The 18,312-nt window shown below is 38.8% G+C and overlaps 1 protein-coding gene across 1 annotated transcript in view; it reads left to right on the top strand.

Moving 5' to 3' along the window:
- The window catches only part of tbc1d32 (TBC1 domain family, member 32), a gene marked incomplete at both ends in the record, with an annotated part of 65,998 nt that overhangs the window by 20,572 nt on the left and 27,114 nt on the right, over nucleotides 1-18,312 (top strand). Inside the window, 5 exons of the mRNA XM_079214912.1 lie at nucleotides 7,751-7,873; nucleotides 9,842-9,950; nucleotides 13,033-13,126; nucleotides 13,212-13,337; nucleotides 17,360-17,443. Of these exons, the coding sequence (XP_079071038.1) occupies nucleotides 7,751-7,873; nucleotides 9,842-9,950; nucleotides 13,033-13,126; nucleotides 13,212-13,337; nucleotides 17,360-17,443 (536 nt within the window). The remainder of the gene's footprint in view (nucleotides 1-7,750; nucleotides 7,874-9,841; nucleotides 9,951-13,032; nucleotides 13,127-13,211; nucleotides 13,338-17,359; nucleotides 17,444-18,312) is intronic.

Here is an 18,312-nt window from a genome sequence, read left to right on the forward strand (position 1 = left end):
ACTCGCTCAGTATGTGCCTGTCAGTCAGCCCACTCCTATTAACATCCAGAAGCCAAGTATAAGGAACAAGATTCTCTATGCATTTGATATCTAGACTGATGGATTCACTGACAAACTTATACTCTGTGCCTCCGTTTGGGTCGCTAAATGTAGCAATGGTTGGCCATGAACACAGAAAAGTTTATGTTTGAAGATCCCACACAGCTTGATTTTAGTTTCATTCATCACTCACAACTGCCTGTGATCATTCTATTTTCTGATTATCCACAGCCTGAAGGAATAATGCAAGACGGTATACTGTAGGGATGCTTTACTGATTCCAAGAGAGGGAATTGCATCAGTAAAGCAGCTACTTCATACAAGGACATTGCACTTATTAATAAACAATGCATTAAAAAAGATATAATTAAAAAAACATATAGAACGTGCAAAGATGGGCTGTACAAATGGATCAAAAATGATTTTAAAGGTTGTATTATACATGTTGGAAATACAGTTACAATGGGTAATTTGTGTGTGTGTGTGTGAGTGTGGGTGGACGGCTCAAGGGGGTCAAGCAGGTCGTCCTTAATTCACAAGGTTGTTGGTTCGATCCTCGGCTCCTCCTGTCTGTCGAAGTGTCCTTGAGCAAGACCCTTAACACCAAGTTGGTCCCTTACAGCAGCCCACTGCTCCTAAATGCTTATAGGACGGGTTAAATGCAGGGGTTAGATTTCATGAATGTGACGATTAAAGTTTAAGTGTGCGTGAAAGGGTAATTGAGAGGCAAATTGTGAGGTGCTTTGGATAAAAGTGCTACATAGACACGATTAATTTACCATTTCCATTTAACAAAAGAATCAATAGTTAAATTGAAGTGAGCTGCCTCGCAGTTGGGTTATGAAACTGTTCACAAATAAGAAAATAGTTGCTAACGGTTTCTGTCTGCCGTTTGGTGCTGAGCAGGTAGATTACAGTGGGGTTTAGAGCTGGAAACAACATTATGAGAGCAGAGAGAGGGAACTGAGCCAAACAGCTAAACAATGAGCAGAACAAAGCTATGTAAAGCCGATGGGAGATCCGGGTGAAAGTTCTCTGTAGCGTTATCACTACAAACAATCTTTTTCATGTCTTCATATAATGCATTATTGCAAAAGTATTGACATGGGTTATATCCACTTTAGGTTTTTCTTCATATCATTACATGCTGATGACTAAACAACAAGCAACAATAACAGATGAAGTTTGGAGAGAACTTTCCTTTATTCACAGCTACACTCTAAAACTTAGCTTATCTGCTTTATTAGCACTGTGTGTGTGCTTTGATCAGATATGATTGAAAGTGTCCCGAAACCCACCGCTGTGAATGATTCAAGTATTGCATGGAAGTACATCTAATCACCATTGTCTAACTGAGACGGGACACCTCCAACTATATAAAACCTAGACATAAAATAAAACAATAAAAGCAATAAAAATATAATAAAACAATAAACATGGTGCAATAATAGATATACATGGTAAATAATAAACCGATAACAGTACTTTAAAGCCAGTATATATTGAAAAATAAAAGTGGCAAGTGTATTTTAGTTAGAGAAGAAAAGATGTGCAAGGGTGTTTGCAAACCTTTCAATATGAATAACCAAAGCTGTGTGGTTATGTATAACTTCATCCTTCATGATAGGAGGCTGATTGAGATTGTATGTTTTCAGAGGCTTTGAACAGACTCTCTCCGAGTGGTGAGATAGACTGTGATTGTGAATACATGCTGACTCAAGTTGATGTCTCAACATCCAGAGTTTGGGGGTGTATTATTTAGTCTGATGGCCGGAAAGACATCCTGTTGCAGTCGATGTCAGCACAGACCAGAATAACATGCAGCAGCTTTTCACACACTGAAGAAGCTGAACCATCGCAGGGAAGCAGAGCGAGCTGTGGTCTTCCTGACACATGCAACGCTTTCCTGACACGTGCATCTACTGCATAATGAGGTCGCTCTGGTGCGGCTTTTCTCTTATATTGGATGTTCATATAGCAGCAGTAACTTTTTTGTTTGTTTTGTCAAGCTTTACTTCATTTCCTTGTGGCTTAGACTGTTACCGTTTTTGCTTTGGTCAACTTTGTATTGAGTGGAGAACAGCGCCCCCTGCAGTGTAAAGGTCATTAAAGCTCTACAGTCATCAACGGGATTCATTATAATACTAAACTGTGTTTCAAACAGTTGGACTGTCACTTAACACCCTATTTAATTTATTTCCCTTTCTTACATTGCCTGTTAAGTTAAGACAATTCATCTCAGGCTTTGATTATAAATTGACTGGCGTTGCTACCTTGTTTCTTTTGTTTGTTTGTTTGTCTGATTGTCGACATGGTTTCCTCCTGAAAGTCAAGGCAAACTAATTATATGACCTCAGTAGACAGGGAGTGATGGTGCTCAGCCTCAATCATTAGCACAGTTGTCGATCTCTCGCATATGTATGTTGCATAATGAATAACAGATAACCGGTCCATGTTTATAAAGAGCATTTCATTTGGAGAAATATGCTCATTGGTGTGTTTTGAAATTCATGAAAGCTTCTCCATTTTTTTTTAGGCTGCACATTTGTTCCATGCCATTCAGATATGTACTGAAGGTTGGCTATATTCTGCGAGTTGTTGTGGTTGTTTAAAGGATAAAACTGGAATATTATTTCACACCCTCTTAGTGGCACTCAGCTCCAAGACCATTGCTTCCAACACATTTATTGTGACAAAGGCACAGGCACATAGGCATTTCCCTAAACAGCTGGGCTTTGCCGATTTTTGAGCAGTAAATTATGCATTTGTTGGGTACTTTTTTCAGATGCAGATTTGTACAAATTTAATGCACATTCTGTTTGATCTGGCATTGACTCAAAATAAACAGCGTCACGTTCACTGTAATGCTTGAACAGTTTTTAATAGTTTCTGGACAAGAATGGAGCTCTATGGCACAGGAATTAAATATATCAGGATTTGGGATAGCAGACGCTACTTGTCAGTAGGATCAGTTAATAGTTTTTTCATGTGATTTGTTGACAGTTATGAGTTATGACATATAGAGTATTGCCAACCCTCCCCTCGAAGCAGCCATCATAATGAAACCTCAGGAGCTGAATGAATGAATGAATATATACTTATATAAGTGCAAAATGCAAAGTATATATGGTACAGTGATGAACTAATCCACAGAGGAACTAGCAAGCGGTGACTTGTTGTAAAGCCGTATAGCTGTCGGCAGGAATGTTCTCCTGTAACGGTCCTTCTTGCAGCGGAGCGTGAGGAACCTCTTAGAGAAAGTGCTCCTCTGGCCCTGCAGCAGGTGGTAGAGAGGGTGGTCCAGGTTGTCCAATATGGACAAAAGTTTCTTCAACGTCCTCCTCTCCACCACCTGCTCCAGAAACTCCTGCTTGCAGCCGATGATGGAGCCGACCTTCTTAACTAGCTTGTTAAGTCTGTTGGTGTCACCGGCTCCAATGCTGCTCTCCCAGTAGACAATAGCGAAGTACAGGGCGCTGGCCACAACCGACTAGTAGAACATCTCCAGCATCTTGCTGCACACATTGAAGGATCGAAGCTTCCTCAGGAAAAAGGTTTGAACTATTGCAGTTTTCCTGAAATTGGACCACTTCTACAATTGGCTCTTGTAAGCGTTCACCTCAAAGCGGTCTGAAAGCAGCCTTGGACTTATATGCCAGCAATTTGTCACGACTTCTTTATAGGTTATGTATTTTCATTGCAACATGTTCTTCGCAGGTTTAATCACTGTCGGGCACATGTGCGCCGATCATTCCTGAAGTGCAGCCCCTCTTAAAAAACAGAAGCCACCACTCCTGAGCTAAAATCCCACCAGGCTTCTTTGTTGTCATGGCAACCATCACACTTGCATATTTCCCACCTGTCTGAATTGTTTGGATGCCGTTAGACTTTTCTCTCTGCTGTTGACGGCTCTGAACACATCGTGTGTGTGTGTGTGTGTGTGTGTGTGTGTGTGTGTGTGTGTGTGTGTGTGTGTGTGTGTGTGTGTGTGTGCTCGTGCAGCGCTTCACACATTTAAACCTGCTTTGATTTATGTTGTATTTTTTAAGTCCGCAGCAACATCTCCACTACAGGGATTATTATGAATATGACATCACAATTTACCAGCAATGAGACAAGGAAAGACTCACACATAAAACAATCTTTTTAATACCACCTATGTGTAAAGATGGAGGATAAAAGCTGTCAAAAGTCAGCTGGAGTTTTCGAGAGGACAAAGATGATGTTCGTGATGTAGAAAGGTCCAGATGTTCTCAGGTCCATATGTTCTCAGGTCCAGATGTTCTCAGGTCCATATGTTCTCAGGTCCAGATGTTCTCAGGTCAAGGTGAAACCCTGACCTGTGAAAGCCGAAAAGGTACGAATCTGTCTCAGCCTGAAACATTTAATTATAGAACTAAAACAAAGTCTTTGTGGCAGGTCAAAGAGTTAATCTCGTCCTCATCTGAGTTCCTTTGTAGTTGCCTCGCCTCCCGAGACAAAGACAACTAGATTAGAATAGATTCGGAATAATTAAAAGGAAATGAATATTTTAGAGTTTTATTCTGTGTCGAAAAACAAGATGGACAACAAAGTGGAAGAGATTACTTTCAGGCTCTATAGTGACAGATTAAAAAACTCCCCCCGGTGTACGAACGTTTCATGGTGCTTTTGGGGGTGCATGCCGTGTTGAGGCCCAAATGAAGCTTCGAATTGATCTTTGCAGATACACACAGCCTGGGGGGGTTCAGTTCGCTGCCTGATGCTCTGCAGATAATGAAAGCGATTGTTTAAATTTTTTAAGAGTGGCGCAGTTACCAATTTAGTCTCTTTTTGAATCATATAAACAGAAATTACAGACCTGATTTCACTAGTAATTGCCATTTTTCACAGACCTGCGGAATATGATTGCTTATTCTGGCCACATTTCTAGAGATTTTCTTTGGATTACTGCACAGTTTTAATGATTGTATGATTGATTTCCGCGGGACCTCCTGCCTGTCGATGTCCTAAGCCTCCCAAATAGTTCCTCCATTAAGTTGAGCATTTGCATTTCTACTCGGGTACGACAAATCAATCATACAGCTTGATCTTCGTTCATAATGGCGAGCAGATTACTCATCGGGAGTAATCATCTGTCATTAATAGGTGTTTCAACGTAAGATAAGTGGGTTATAGTCATCGTCAGCATGAACGTCAATAACTCCTAAATGAGATGGATTGTAGTTTTTTAAAATCCTTTGCTGTCCAGCCGTGTGTTTCCCTTGGCACATTTATAAAAGCACAAACTATCATTACAATAAAGCCTTGCTGGCTACATACCATGCTTGGCCAGTTAGAGACAAACACAAAAAACAGCTACATGTCTCTCTGTTGGAGTATAGCCAGACACTAAAATGTTATTGTCTGTTTTCGGCCACTTTTGCTATGAAGTGTTGGGCCTCCAATATGGCTGTCAGAGGATACAGTGTGTTACTGGCTGCTGGAGACCTCTATTGGTACATTGTCTGTTGTTAGGCCGAGGGAATGTAATCGCCGCTAAGTCTTATGTCTGTGTCAGCTTCTAACATGCCTTGATGGAACAAGAAAGAATGAAGGCCGTACCTGAACCACAGGTAGCTCTTCCGACTGCACTCCGATCCTATTCTTGGATTGTCCACCGCTCTCTGAGCCCGGACTTTGTTTCTTTTAGGTTAACGCATGGACGCAGACTGACACTAGACCAAAACAGAGATGGTGGTCTTCATTCATTGTTCTCCACGATCTCACCAACAAATGTGAATACAGTATTTAGTCTGACGTTACTGTCAGACTAGGTAACTAAGAAAACAGTATTGTTGGGTTTGTATGCTGTAAAGCATTGTTTTTCTCTCTACTATTTGGTTTGTAGATTAAACAATTAAGAGAGAAAATAATCAGCATATTAATTGATTATGAAAATGATGATTAGTTGAGTAAAAATTCCTCGAGGCAACAAAATTACCAATGCGGTTGTTTTCCAATAAATTGCTATTCAGAAGAGCTTTTCATTTTCAAAGATATCTGATTAGAAAGTCAGTCTTCACCCCACTTGACTTGAAGTGAAACCTATCAGTCCGATAGCAGACAAACTGGAAGTAGGCCGTGTTCCCCATTTCTTGGTTTCAAACAGAGATAGGTCAGAAGGCCTGACAGACTCTCAGCCTCTTGCTGTGCTGCTGTCAGAACGACTGAGTCCAGCTGTCAGTCAAACGGTAGTCCAAGTAACTGCCTAGCACATCAGGAAAAGAAGCAGCTGCTTAAAACTAGAGATGTGTTTCACAAAGACGAACACCAAACAGCATGCAGAGCTTAAGACTATGTGTCAGTATAAGAACAAGCATATGCACACCCACTAGTTGAAATCATATTTCATGGAAAGCAGGGTCAAAGTTTTTTTGATATTTCTGTTAATTTCATTGCTAATGTTTATTTCACAATAAGATGAATCAACTTGGACAAGATGGTCTGCGACTTCGTTATTGATTAATATAAAATAAAAGTATTTGAATTATCCTAAACGTGCTCTGTCAGTCTATTAGGTGACTAATGGGTTGTTATGGTTTTGCTCTACCTCCACACTTAATTCACAGATATGAGAATGCTATTGATCTACTTCCTGGCAAAAGTGGATGAAGCATTTTTGCGAAATGTGAAAATATCTATTTCAATTTAAAGTTCTGTGGCAATTTGAGTATAGATTTGACTGTCAGTCATCTTCAAAATCTTTATTATATTATACTGTAATGATCCCCGTTATCCCGCGAGTATCGGGCAACACACGGTAGTTTGTGGTTTCTTAATGCACTTTATTTTAGGTAAGACACACACACACACTGAGGTGTGATCAACCTCAGCTGATCACACCTCATCCCGGCACCTGCTCCTTGAATCGCTCCTCCACTCCCCCTCCGCAGCTGAGGCTAACCACACCTCCGCCACCACATATACATATTTTGATCATGTTATATATATATATGCTGTATTCACCGAGGAGAATGACATCCTCAACCTTTGTCCAGTTTGGCTTTACTTTTTTCTTTCTTATTTTTCAAATTTTATGTATTTTATGCAAATACTGTTAAAAGATCAGTTTTGCCGAATGAATTGAAGGGGTAGAGCTGGTAGACGGTATAACAATTGACTAGATTGTTTTTGATTAATGCTGCACACCAGTGACACACACATCATTCAGTCTAAATTAAGGTGAGCTCTGGTGCTGCTGGGAAGAGGTGGTGGAATGGAAATGTATCTTTTGGGAAATGGGTTACCACCCATGGATTTTCTTATTTTTTATTCCACCAAAAACGTATTACTAGAAAAATTGTGACAAGCAGTAACGCTGACATTTAAAAGATGTTTTCCTCTTTACAGGCGTTGGATCATTTAATACACAGAGCTACACGCTGTAGTGTCTCAAAATGCTGCTTGAGCCTGGTGTCATTACCAGCAACTGAAAATGAACCATGACGCTTTTTCCCAAGGGGTTCGCATTTAACAAAGCTTACGATTGGCTACGGTGAGCTGGTGAATAATTGTGATGACTGTTCCAGCACTTGCAGACATAAAATGCCTGTGGAAATAGACAACCAAAGTCCAAATGGTGTCTCTTTCTACATGGTTCTCCCCTGCTGTTCAGTACTACTGTGAGAACTGCCTGTAAATGCCAGTTCCCTCTGTGTTTTTGATGTCCTGTTTGTATGTGTTGTTACAGACTGCTCAGTGTTCTCTGCTGTAACTTGGACTCCTTCCTGCTGCTGGAGAGCCAGTACAACATCTGCTCTCTGCTGCTGAAGAGTCAGAGGGAGAACGTTACGGAGCTGGACTCAGATGATGGGTACGAACCAACAAACGCATAGTTAAAAAGCTGTATTATTGTCAATTACTTCAACAATTATGTCATAACAATATCATTATTTATATCACTATTGGTTATTCACATAAGTTATAGATGTGATGTGTGATTTTGCTCACGTCTTTGAAAAATAATTATGTGTATTTAAAAACCAAGAGATTAATTTTGATCTTGTCATTAGTTGACAATGCAAAAAGGTGGAATAGAATCAGCATTATACATTTATATAATGTAAAATAACTGGCAACAAAGAAAGTCTCTCTCCTCAATTCAAGAAGTAGTTCCAACATTTTTGGAAATAATTTGTGTTCCTACCGAGAGAAAGATGAAAGGATGAATATGAATCTCATGTCCGTGCATTACCTATGAAGTTGAGCTGGTTAGCTTAGCCTAGCATAAAGTCTGAAAGCAAAGTGAAATGGCTAGCCTGGTTAACGCAGGTTAAAGGGACTCCACCCAACACCTTTAAAGCTTACCAGGTAACGTTGTTGTAATAGGTCTCTGTAGACAAGTACAGAGCTGAAAATGCCGTTCTAACACACTGATAGTAGCTTGATTTTGATCTTCTCATCAAACTGGAGTATTTCACAAAACTGCTCCTTTTATTTCTCTGTACTTGGGCGTTGCCCTTTTAGCTTTCCTAGAAAGTTCAGTTGAGAGAACGAAAGAAATGTATTACATTTTTTTAGACCTTTCAATAGTTCCACATTGCGTACACTCAACTTGCACATTCATTCTCTCTCGTTCAGTAAAGGCTTTCTGCTCTTCTGTGCATCATCCTGATGTGACGGAGCACTTTCAAATATAATCATTGCTCAGGGTGAGAAATTGTTTGTTTGTTTGCCTTGTCACAAATGAAATGAAACAAATCGGGAAGACGGGGAAAAGGCCTTTACTGAAAGTGGGTGTTCAAGAGCCCCTCTCGCTTGGTAATGGCTGGCAGTAGCTTTTGCTATTGGTTATGAATGAAAATGGCCCTGAAATGCCAACTCACATTGCATATCTGAGTCCTGGCTCAATCTTTGGAGAATGATGACTTGTTAATTTATTCTCCCATCTCCCTTCTGTGCCCTCTCTCCCCCTCATGCTCCTATTATCATCACAGACATCATCATCTCTTCCTCCTCTACCGCCTCTTCTCTCGTGTTCCATTTTTTTTTTTTACTTTTTGATTTATTTACCCTTCTTTTTGTTGTCACAAATTTTTCCTAATGCTTCTTTTCTGCTTTGACCTTTTTGCTAGCAGTAACACACACTATTACCCTACTACCCTTACTATTAACTGCTAAGCAATCTTCACATTTATTTGACCCCAGCTGTTTGAGCTGAGTGATGTGACTTTTTTTTATTCACAAAGAAATGTATGCAAATTACATTTTTCGGCAAACAGACCATTGGACAGAGAACTGTGCAAGAAAATAGTCTCCTTTATTATTAAATTAAAGTCTGACACACTTCGACCCTAAAGTGCCTTTATAATTGGGATATTCTATGATCGTATCTAAAATTCTAAGCATTGAAACCCTGCCTTTCTTGTCTTGCAGTAATGACACAGTCATCCAGAGGCTTTAAACTCTGCACAAAGTCTTTTAGAAGACTTTTCAAAGAAAGTTATCTGCGGTTCAATACATTGGGGAAGTTTCGATGTGTTACTGAACTCGATGGTGTATCAACTAACATGATCTTGTGTACCAAGTATATTTTAATATACATGTAGACTAAGATGGGCATTGAGTGTATTCTACAACAAGCCCACTGTCCTTTTTCTTTTAATGTCTTTCTCATTCTGCCATCTTGCAAACATTCCTTAGCACACAAATCTCAGTGCATGAACGTTTAATACGTTAGGGCCTGAGGCCATTGTACGTTTTCTCCTTTACTTCTGTTCCTTTGGTACCACCTCCTTACAATCACATTTTTGTCTAATCTCCTTTTTTAAAACCTTCTCAGGGAGTTAATCATAGACAACTTATCAGTGGAGAGGAACCACGTGCTGGTCCGCGTTAGTGTGGTCGGAGGACCGTCTGAGAGGAAGCTTCCGCCTCGAGCACTGCAAGAGGTCAGCTATGTTCTACTTTTCATCGTCACCTGGTTTTTACTTTGTACTTCTGGTTCCTCTCCTCCTCTGAAGTGGATTGACTGTTTTTTGGCGAGTCAAATCTGCTTTAATTCATTGGGGTTGAAGTAAAAAAATAAATAAAGGAATCGGATCTCGGCGGAGTATCTTTACGCAAAAAGGTTTGTGCCTGGTTAACTGTGAAACAGAGGCGGTTCGGTTTGGCAACAAAACCTCTGGGTCAAGGTGAGAGATTTTTTTTTTTTACTCATCCACCATCCCTCCCTCGAAAAGCGAACTTTCTTAGTCTTTATACTACGTCCGTCGTTCTGATCATTAAATAATGGCTCGGATGGGTTGACATTATAGTTAGTTGAAAGCTTGGTGCGTCTCATACAGACACTAAACGGTGCCTTGTGCTTCGGTATCAAAATGCTGAGGGCCGCTGGCGAAGTTGACACCTTGGTAGTTAGACCAGGCTGAAAGAAATTATATACAATCATCACGACAGTAGCATTTCTGTGCAGCTGTGGTCAAGAATATTGACAGTAAACTCCCTTCCCATTTTATGTGGATGTCCAATCAGTGTTGATGGTAAGTGTCGTCAACTGAAGCAATACATTCCTCAGTGAGGGCTGTATTGACCGAAAAAGCAGAGATTTCCTGCTGCCGGCCGTATCCTCCTGCACAGCTGCAGCCTCGCCTCTCTACGCTGCATTACTTCAGCCGTTTACTCTGGTTCTAAGAAATCCACATGACTATAATAATGTCCGCCAATACACAGTGAAATGTATACTCGTCCACAACATCCTCTGCACTCATATTCTGGGATGTTATTTTCACTGTTGGAAACAAAGCTAGTTATCGATACAAGGGAAGAGAACTAGGAAGTTCTGTTTTTGAGCGTCCTCTAGCTGGCTGGCTACCCAGAGAAATGCAAGGTGAAATAGTCTGTAGTTCTTCTTTGCCTCAAACTATGTCACTGTTGCATTACCGTATGGCACGAGATGCAGGAAGAACAACACATTTTGCATCTGTGAACTATGTCACTGTTGCATTACCGTATGGCACGAGATGCAGGAAGAACAACACATTTTGCATCTGTGAACTCGGCTTTCTGTGTCAATATAGCATGCACTGAGGAATTTATTGCCTCAATCAACTACATTTACCATCAAAACTGCCCCATAAAAAGGTGGCAAATTCCCCCCTAAACTATTAGCGTTTGGTAAAATTAGGTTTTCTATGTATTGTTCGGGAAGACACATTCACACTTCACAGCTGATATAACAGCTCCACAGATTGATACAAGTCTGCAGCCTTCACCTTTATTTACTCAACATGTATTGGGATGGATATACATGATTTAGTTGTTGTTTATGCTGAGCACTAAACAGGAAACTAATTTACGCCGAGGAAAAGGAAATGAAAGATTTCAAAAGGTGAGAGTGTAAATTAGTTTAGTGAGTGTTTCCTTTGTGTTTCGCAAGTCTGTTTTGGTCATCTCTCCTGTCACCTGTAGGGAGTACAGGGACCAGAAAGCTGTTAAATTAGAGCAGATGTGTGAAGTTGGCAAAACAAGGAAAATGAATCCACTCTTGGTGACAAATGAGAAGTACCATTGTGTTAAAAACAATGGCTACCGCTTAAAGTGTCTGTCAGAATATTTACCGTCTACACGGAGACCTAACAAAGGCCATGATGTCTTTGAAACATCCTTAATCAATAATTAAAATATTCAACTATTTAATTTGTAAATAGTTAAACTGCTATATTGTTTGTACTGTTGCTTGGGACCAGAATATGCAGAGATGGCTCCACAGACATGGTCATGTGTTTATGCCTTTGCATTGGCAGTGGCCGTGTCCGTCCACCCATTTGTCCCATTTTTTATAAATGCCATATCTCAGGAACACCTGGAGTCCACCTGGACTCAAGGATGAATTATTATAATTTGGTGTACAAAATCCAAGGTCTCTTTAACCTCACAAAACATGGTTTTGGCCATAATGAATATGCTATTTATGTCATGGGACAAAATTATCAAATGATAATATTTTGGACAGATGGATGTAAAACTGCATCGTGACTGGTTGGTGGAGGCATCCAACTGCGAGGCAATAATGAATGTTTCTTATAAAAAACTGTTGGTTGTATTCACCAGGGGACATTACACACACATGTAATCGTCTCATTGTGCTCTGTGCAGGACTGAGGTACCATTCTACAGTTTACTTCTTAAAGATACTCAGTTATTCTACATGTCGGCTTTTATAGGGCTGAATCTGATAGCTTTCAGTCTGAGTATGATTGTTATTTAAATAAAGAAAAAGAGAAAATGTGTGATGTCTATTTCTTTATAAACTCTTTTTAGGAAAAAGGGGAAAAGTTCAGAACCTCAAAATCAACAATAGCAGAGTTCCAAAGCTGTATAAGGATTGTATGCAATCATCAGCAACTTACCAACATACAGGGCTCTGTGCATATTCTTCTAAAATCATAAGAGCAGCGCATCACCTGAGAGGCAGACTCAAATACCAGCAGGGATTATCATGAGCGGGGGGCACAGACCGTTGGATGAACAGACCTGCTTTCTAAACCCTGTTAACATTTAGAGCACTCTATTTTGGCAAGTCACATGCTGAGCTATGACTCAATTGTTATACTACTTTTAAACTAAGACATGACCAGCATAATTAATGCAAGACTAAATGCCATAGGGTTCCAAAGAAAAACAAATTAAGATGGAAAGGTGGAAACAAATGATGGCATACAAATAACTGCTGCCAGCTCTGTAAACAATTACTAATTAATTAACTAATCTCTGAGTAACTGTCCTGCCCTGTTCATAGCTTGAAATGTTTTTAAATTTTAAACCAATACTAACAATTCAACATAATGCCACATCAATAACCCAGCACACTCATAAACAGCCAAAGCATTTATCTACTCAGTGTGGTGCAGAAACAAATTAAAGACAACAATGAAAATATAATTAATCTTGTATGTTGTTTGTAATAATTGCATTAGGATGTAATGAGGTGGTCAAAATGGTCAATCAGATTTATGTATCTGCTTATTCCAGGGAGAAGAGCCGTACCCCTGGCCCATGTTTTCAAGCTATCCTCTACCTCACTGCTACACTTTGGACTCACCAAAGATCTACCATAACTCCCAGGGTAAGACGGAAATGTATGTAGCTGCTATGGTGAAGGTGCATTATTGTGATTTCTATATCTATAGTTGTTTTTCTTCCTCATACAGACCCTGAGATCAGTACATTTCTGCCATTATCTAAAGACTTAAAGAATGAGGAGAGCTGGATGGAGATCTGCCGGAGACAGTACTGCAAAGCCATGACCTCCAAACCCAACATCTTAACTGGAAAGGGTAAGCCACTGGTTCACTGGGTTGCTGCAGATTTGGACGTTCTACCTTCTAGTAGCACAATGATAGCATAGCGTTCATCTTGATAATATATCTCGGCCAATTTTTTCATTTTAAAGAACCTTGCTGATGACTAAGGCATGAGAGTATAACTGGCAATTTACTAACATTTCTATTTTATTTAAACTTTTTTTTTTACATTTAAAAACAAAAAGTTAATAATAAAGATTTAAAATGAACTGAAATACATGTTTCTAGTCACCAAGGGTGCAATCTCTGCTTCTTGATTGTCTGTCTTTGGTTTCAAATCAGGGTAAACTTGTGCTCTTTATCAGTTAACAGATATCAAGCTAATAATGATCCATAAACGAACATTGGATGAATTGCATTCATGGATTTCATGCAAGCCAAAACTGTTATCGTCTTCATGACATCTGAGTCACGCCAATCCCTCACTCAAACATTTCAATGCTGTCTCACCCACACAAACTATCCAATGTTTGAACTGGCCAGAGAACAGATGCACACATCCTTTTGGAGATGCTTTTATGTTAAAGAGAAAATCACAGCTAATGTCAGTGTAATTCCAGTACAATTTAAACTGCCGTTAACACAGTGGCAGACCAGATGTTGTGGAGTTTTCTTTCACGGACTGCTTACTGACGTAATTACACTTGGCTGGTGTAGAGCTTGCGCTTGCGTCTTGGCTATTATGTCTCTTAAACCACCTCCCAAGATGGTTTGGGCAATCAGATTACAATCAGCGTCTCAGCGGCTTCAAGAATGTTTTGATACTTATTGAGATTGGATATTAATCTGATTCACCCAAGATGCATGAAGTAACCAAGTAACAAGAGGGTCTTTGTTTTTGTCATAAGTAACGGACTGTAATCAGCACGAGACTCGGCAGACTGACAATGTTTTTATATGAATTCATAGACTTTCAAGTCACTTCAAATCAGCTGTGAGGATTCGGTGTAAATTACATAATGTACAATGACGGTTAACAGAACCACAGCTAAAGTATCCTAAACTGAGCCAGAGGAAGAACAACATACTGTGTGTCCAAGGCCATCCTTACATTCTATTACTTATCGACCAGCACCATTCGGTCACCTGTGTCCAGGTTACGTTTTACCAAAGGCCAGATATGAAAGAGATATGTAACTATGACGTTTTCCACACACAAATTAGTTTTTCGTATATTCATAGTGTGCATCACCATGTGTTAATAATGCATCTACAAGTGAACTAGCTAACTGGGGGAAAAACAGAACAAGTCGCCTTCATCTTGTACAACATTTGCTTCCTAATAGCTCTCTATAAAGTTTGGGTTCATGAGTAAATTAATAATGATAAGAACAAAAGAATAACTCGATATGAAACAGAAAAACTATACTGCTGTGTGGATTATGTATGGAACTACTTCATCTGCTGATGTCTTCCATTTTGCTACAGGTGCACCACACACACCTCCTCATCACTGCCATTGACAGGCACTATGAAATGGCACTGCCGCCTACTTTTCTTACGTAGGAGTAATTGGCTGTGATTCAAAGAGGACTGGAATATATTCAAAATGAAGGAGGGCTGACAATCTTGTCATTAATGCATGCACTGTACAGTGATTGCTTCCTTTCATCAGCACACTGTTGAACTCAGCCCGTAAAAGCATCCACTCTATGCACTACGACGCTCATTTTAAAGCTTATCACTGGAAGACCAGGATCAAGATTTACTATCTTTTAAGCTCCCCTCTGCTGCAGAAGTGCCATTTTATTTGGCACACCATTAACCATGCAAAACCTGGCATTCAACTTTTTCAGAAACATTCAATGAAAGGAATTGTCGCATTTAAATCTATTAAAATCTAAATTAACCAACTTCCTAGGCAATTTATGGAACATTACTTGTGTCTAACTGCATATAAAGACACTGTGATTATCACTTGTGTTTTGAAAGGCTTCTACACAGCTCCAATATGAAAATGATGAAGTATACTATCTCTTCATCAAAACATTCATGATTAGAACTGCTTGCATGATCAAGATCTTGTCAGCGTATTGATTGCTCAATTGGTTTTCCTCAACAGCATGTCAATGAGATGCTGGGTTGCATTGTGAAGATTATGTTTTGTTATCTGGTTTCACTGTTGTATTAAAACAAAATCAAGGTTTTTTTTTAAAAATGTTTTAAAGCTTTTGTCGTTGCACGTACATGCAGGTTGCATGAACATAACTTATTTTTATGTTGACTTATAAGTAATGGAGGAAAAAGATGGAATCTGAGAAGAGTTTAAGCTAATTTTATTTCAACATTAAGCCCCATTCTATGATCACATATGAAGAATCGCTGCCTGTCAACGTACGATGAATGCTTTTTTAACACATTAGTATTTTATGAAATCGCTTGCCTTCCCCTGGTGCCACTTTGAGACAAGTCCTTTTCAAGTACAGAACCAGATAAGATTCAGCTTTGTTAAATGTTAAAGGGCAACTGGAGGCGAGCCAAAGGCAAATGCTTAGTAGGAGGTGGCTATCAATGATCATTAGCAGCCGTTACACATCATGTAAAAAGTACATCAAAATGCATTGAAATAGATTAAATTAGTTCAATGCAGTACTTCAAATGGACCGGAAGTGGTGCTGTTACTTTAACTATTAGCATTTTAGTACAAGAATGGGCACATTTAGGTGAATGGGAATATTCATATCCAATAGGGTAGACTGAATATTAGAAACACCTATATATTTATAATATAAATAAAAACTGCAGCCTCCAAAGTGACCATACGGTAAAATAGTTTCAATAAAGTCAGGTAGGGTGTGTTTATTACAGAGTTATTACAGATCACATAAACTTTACAGACAGTAGATGTACATAATTAAACTGTATATAAAAGATACACAGATCTTTTTCGACTACATCTTGAATAAGGAAGGTAGCGCAGTAGTAGCACTTAAATGGCACTTACTGATAGCACTTTGTGGTTTCACTTTGTTGAAGACATTGTACTTTCGCGATTCCTGTTGTTCTGAGTCTGTGCTTAATTGCACTTATTGTAAGTCGCTTTGGATAAAAGCGTCAGCTAAATGAAATGTAATGTAATACCACCAGTAGACTTTGCTGGTGTTCATATATTTACATTATAATAAGTGATTCATGAAGATGTTAAAGGAGGTATTACGTACCTGTGGAAAATAATGTCTTTTCCAGAGCTACTGTGAAGAAAATCATCACATTTTAAATGCCACTCAATTCACATATGTATTAATATAATAATAGAAGTGCCCCTACAAGTGTGTGGCACTTGTGTTAAGTGACATTTTTAATGGCCTCTGCTTGATCTCCTGTGGCTTGGACTGTACTTAATTTGTAAGCCACATGCCGAGTATGAATCCCCAAATGATTAAATATGAATGTAAAATTGTTCAGTATATATGACAATGTTTGGTGTTAGATTCTGCTCCTGTGTTGTTGTAGTTGTGTTGTGTGATGTGTATTACCTGTTTCCCTCTGAAACCACAGTTAGATCTTCAGTGACTGTGGGTGGGTTATGACACTAAAGGCATTGTTGTCATTGGATACGAGCGGATGCACATTTACATAGTGTAGCAATGGTGTTATTGTACACGTGTTTCTGCAGCTGAATCATGATCTTCTGTGTTAGACATCTATCTGTTGAGACTTAATCCTGCTTCATTTATTAATTATTTATAGATATATATATATATAACTATGGGACTTTTTTGGCCTTTCTTTTCTGCCAATGACTCTGTGTTTGCTACATTAAACATGCATACTGTATGGTTCGCAGGAAATGTGTTTTTCTAGACCACTAACACTGTAACAGGGTTGATTACTATCGTAGTTTATATAACAGGATATTATCCACATTCTATAAATAGTTGGAATTAAAGGATCGGATGTATGATAATTCTTCAATTCGTTTTTTTGTGAACTCTTATTTATTGAGGCTGTACTAGAATACATTTAGTTTACGTACCTATATTTCTTCTCCTCAGTGCTGGCTGACCTTCTGGAGAAGGTTGCAGCCCATCTATCCAACTCTCCCACAGAATGCTTCTTCGCTCCAGTTCAGTGCAAAGGTCAGTGGAGAAGAGCAATACATTGACAATTCAGTCAAAGTAAAATAAATGAAGGGTACTTACTCTATGGAGGACTGAGGGAAGCCATGATATTTGTATATGGGACATACAACTGTGTTCTCTTCTGTCGTTGTTGTTAATTACTTTCTGGGGTATGAACATTACATTTACCCATTTGGTAAAATCTTTTATGACGGCGACGTCTGTAATGCATTATAAACACTTCTGCTTCAATCTTTGTATAACACTGTATAATCATAGTTATAAGCACTCATAAATAATGATAATACTTTACAACAACAGTAATTATTACAAACACATCAAAATCATCTTATCATGAACCTTAACATTTAATTCCATTGACATTTTTTGTTCACAATGCTTTTATAATGTACTGTAGTCACTGATTTAATGGATTATAATGTGATTATACATTGCCCAAGTGTGCATTGGGTTCTGTAATTGAAGTGATGAATTTCCTAAGGTATGGGCATGTAAACATTACGAGCTGGTTATAAGTCACAATAAGTGGTCATTATTTGCTTTCTGTAGAGTAAAGAAATCATTATATTAAAATGTCAGTGAGTGACTAGCAATTATGAAGTCTTATGATAGTTCACCTTATATCATTATAAAATGCTTCATAGTATACACCATTATGAAGTATACAGTGCTATAAGCAGATTAGAACTTATTATAGTTATGTTTAAAATGTATTAGACTTGGCCCTATAGAAAGTGTTACCAGATATTCTTTGAGTTAAAGGAGTGTTTTATAGTTCTATGGTTTCAAACCTAACATCATTTACAATGTAGTCTGTAAGGATCTTTGTCTTTAAGTCCACATTGCTTACATTTTGCTTTACTGGT

This window comes from Taurulus bubalis, assembly GCF_910589615.1.
Source record: "Taurulus bubalis genome assembly, chromosome: 3".
Lineage (NCBI taxonomy): Eukaryota > Metazoa > Chordata > Actinopteri > Perciformes > Cottidae > Taurulus > Taurulus bubalis.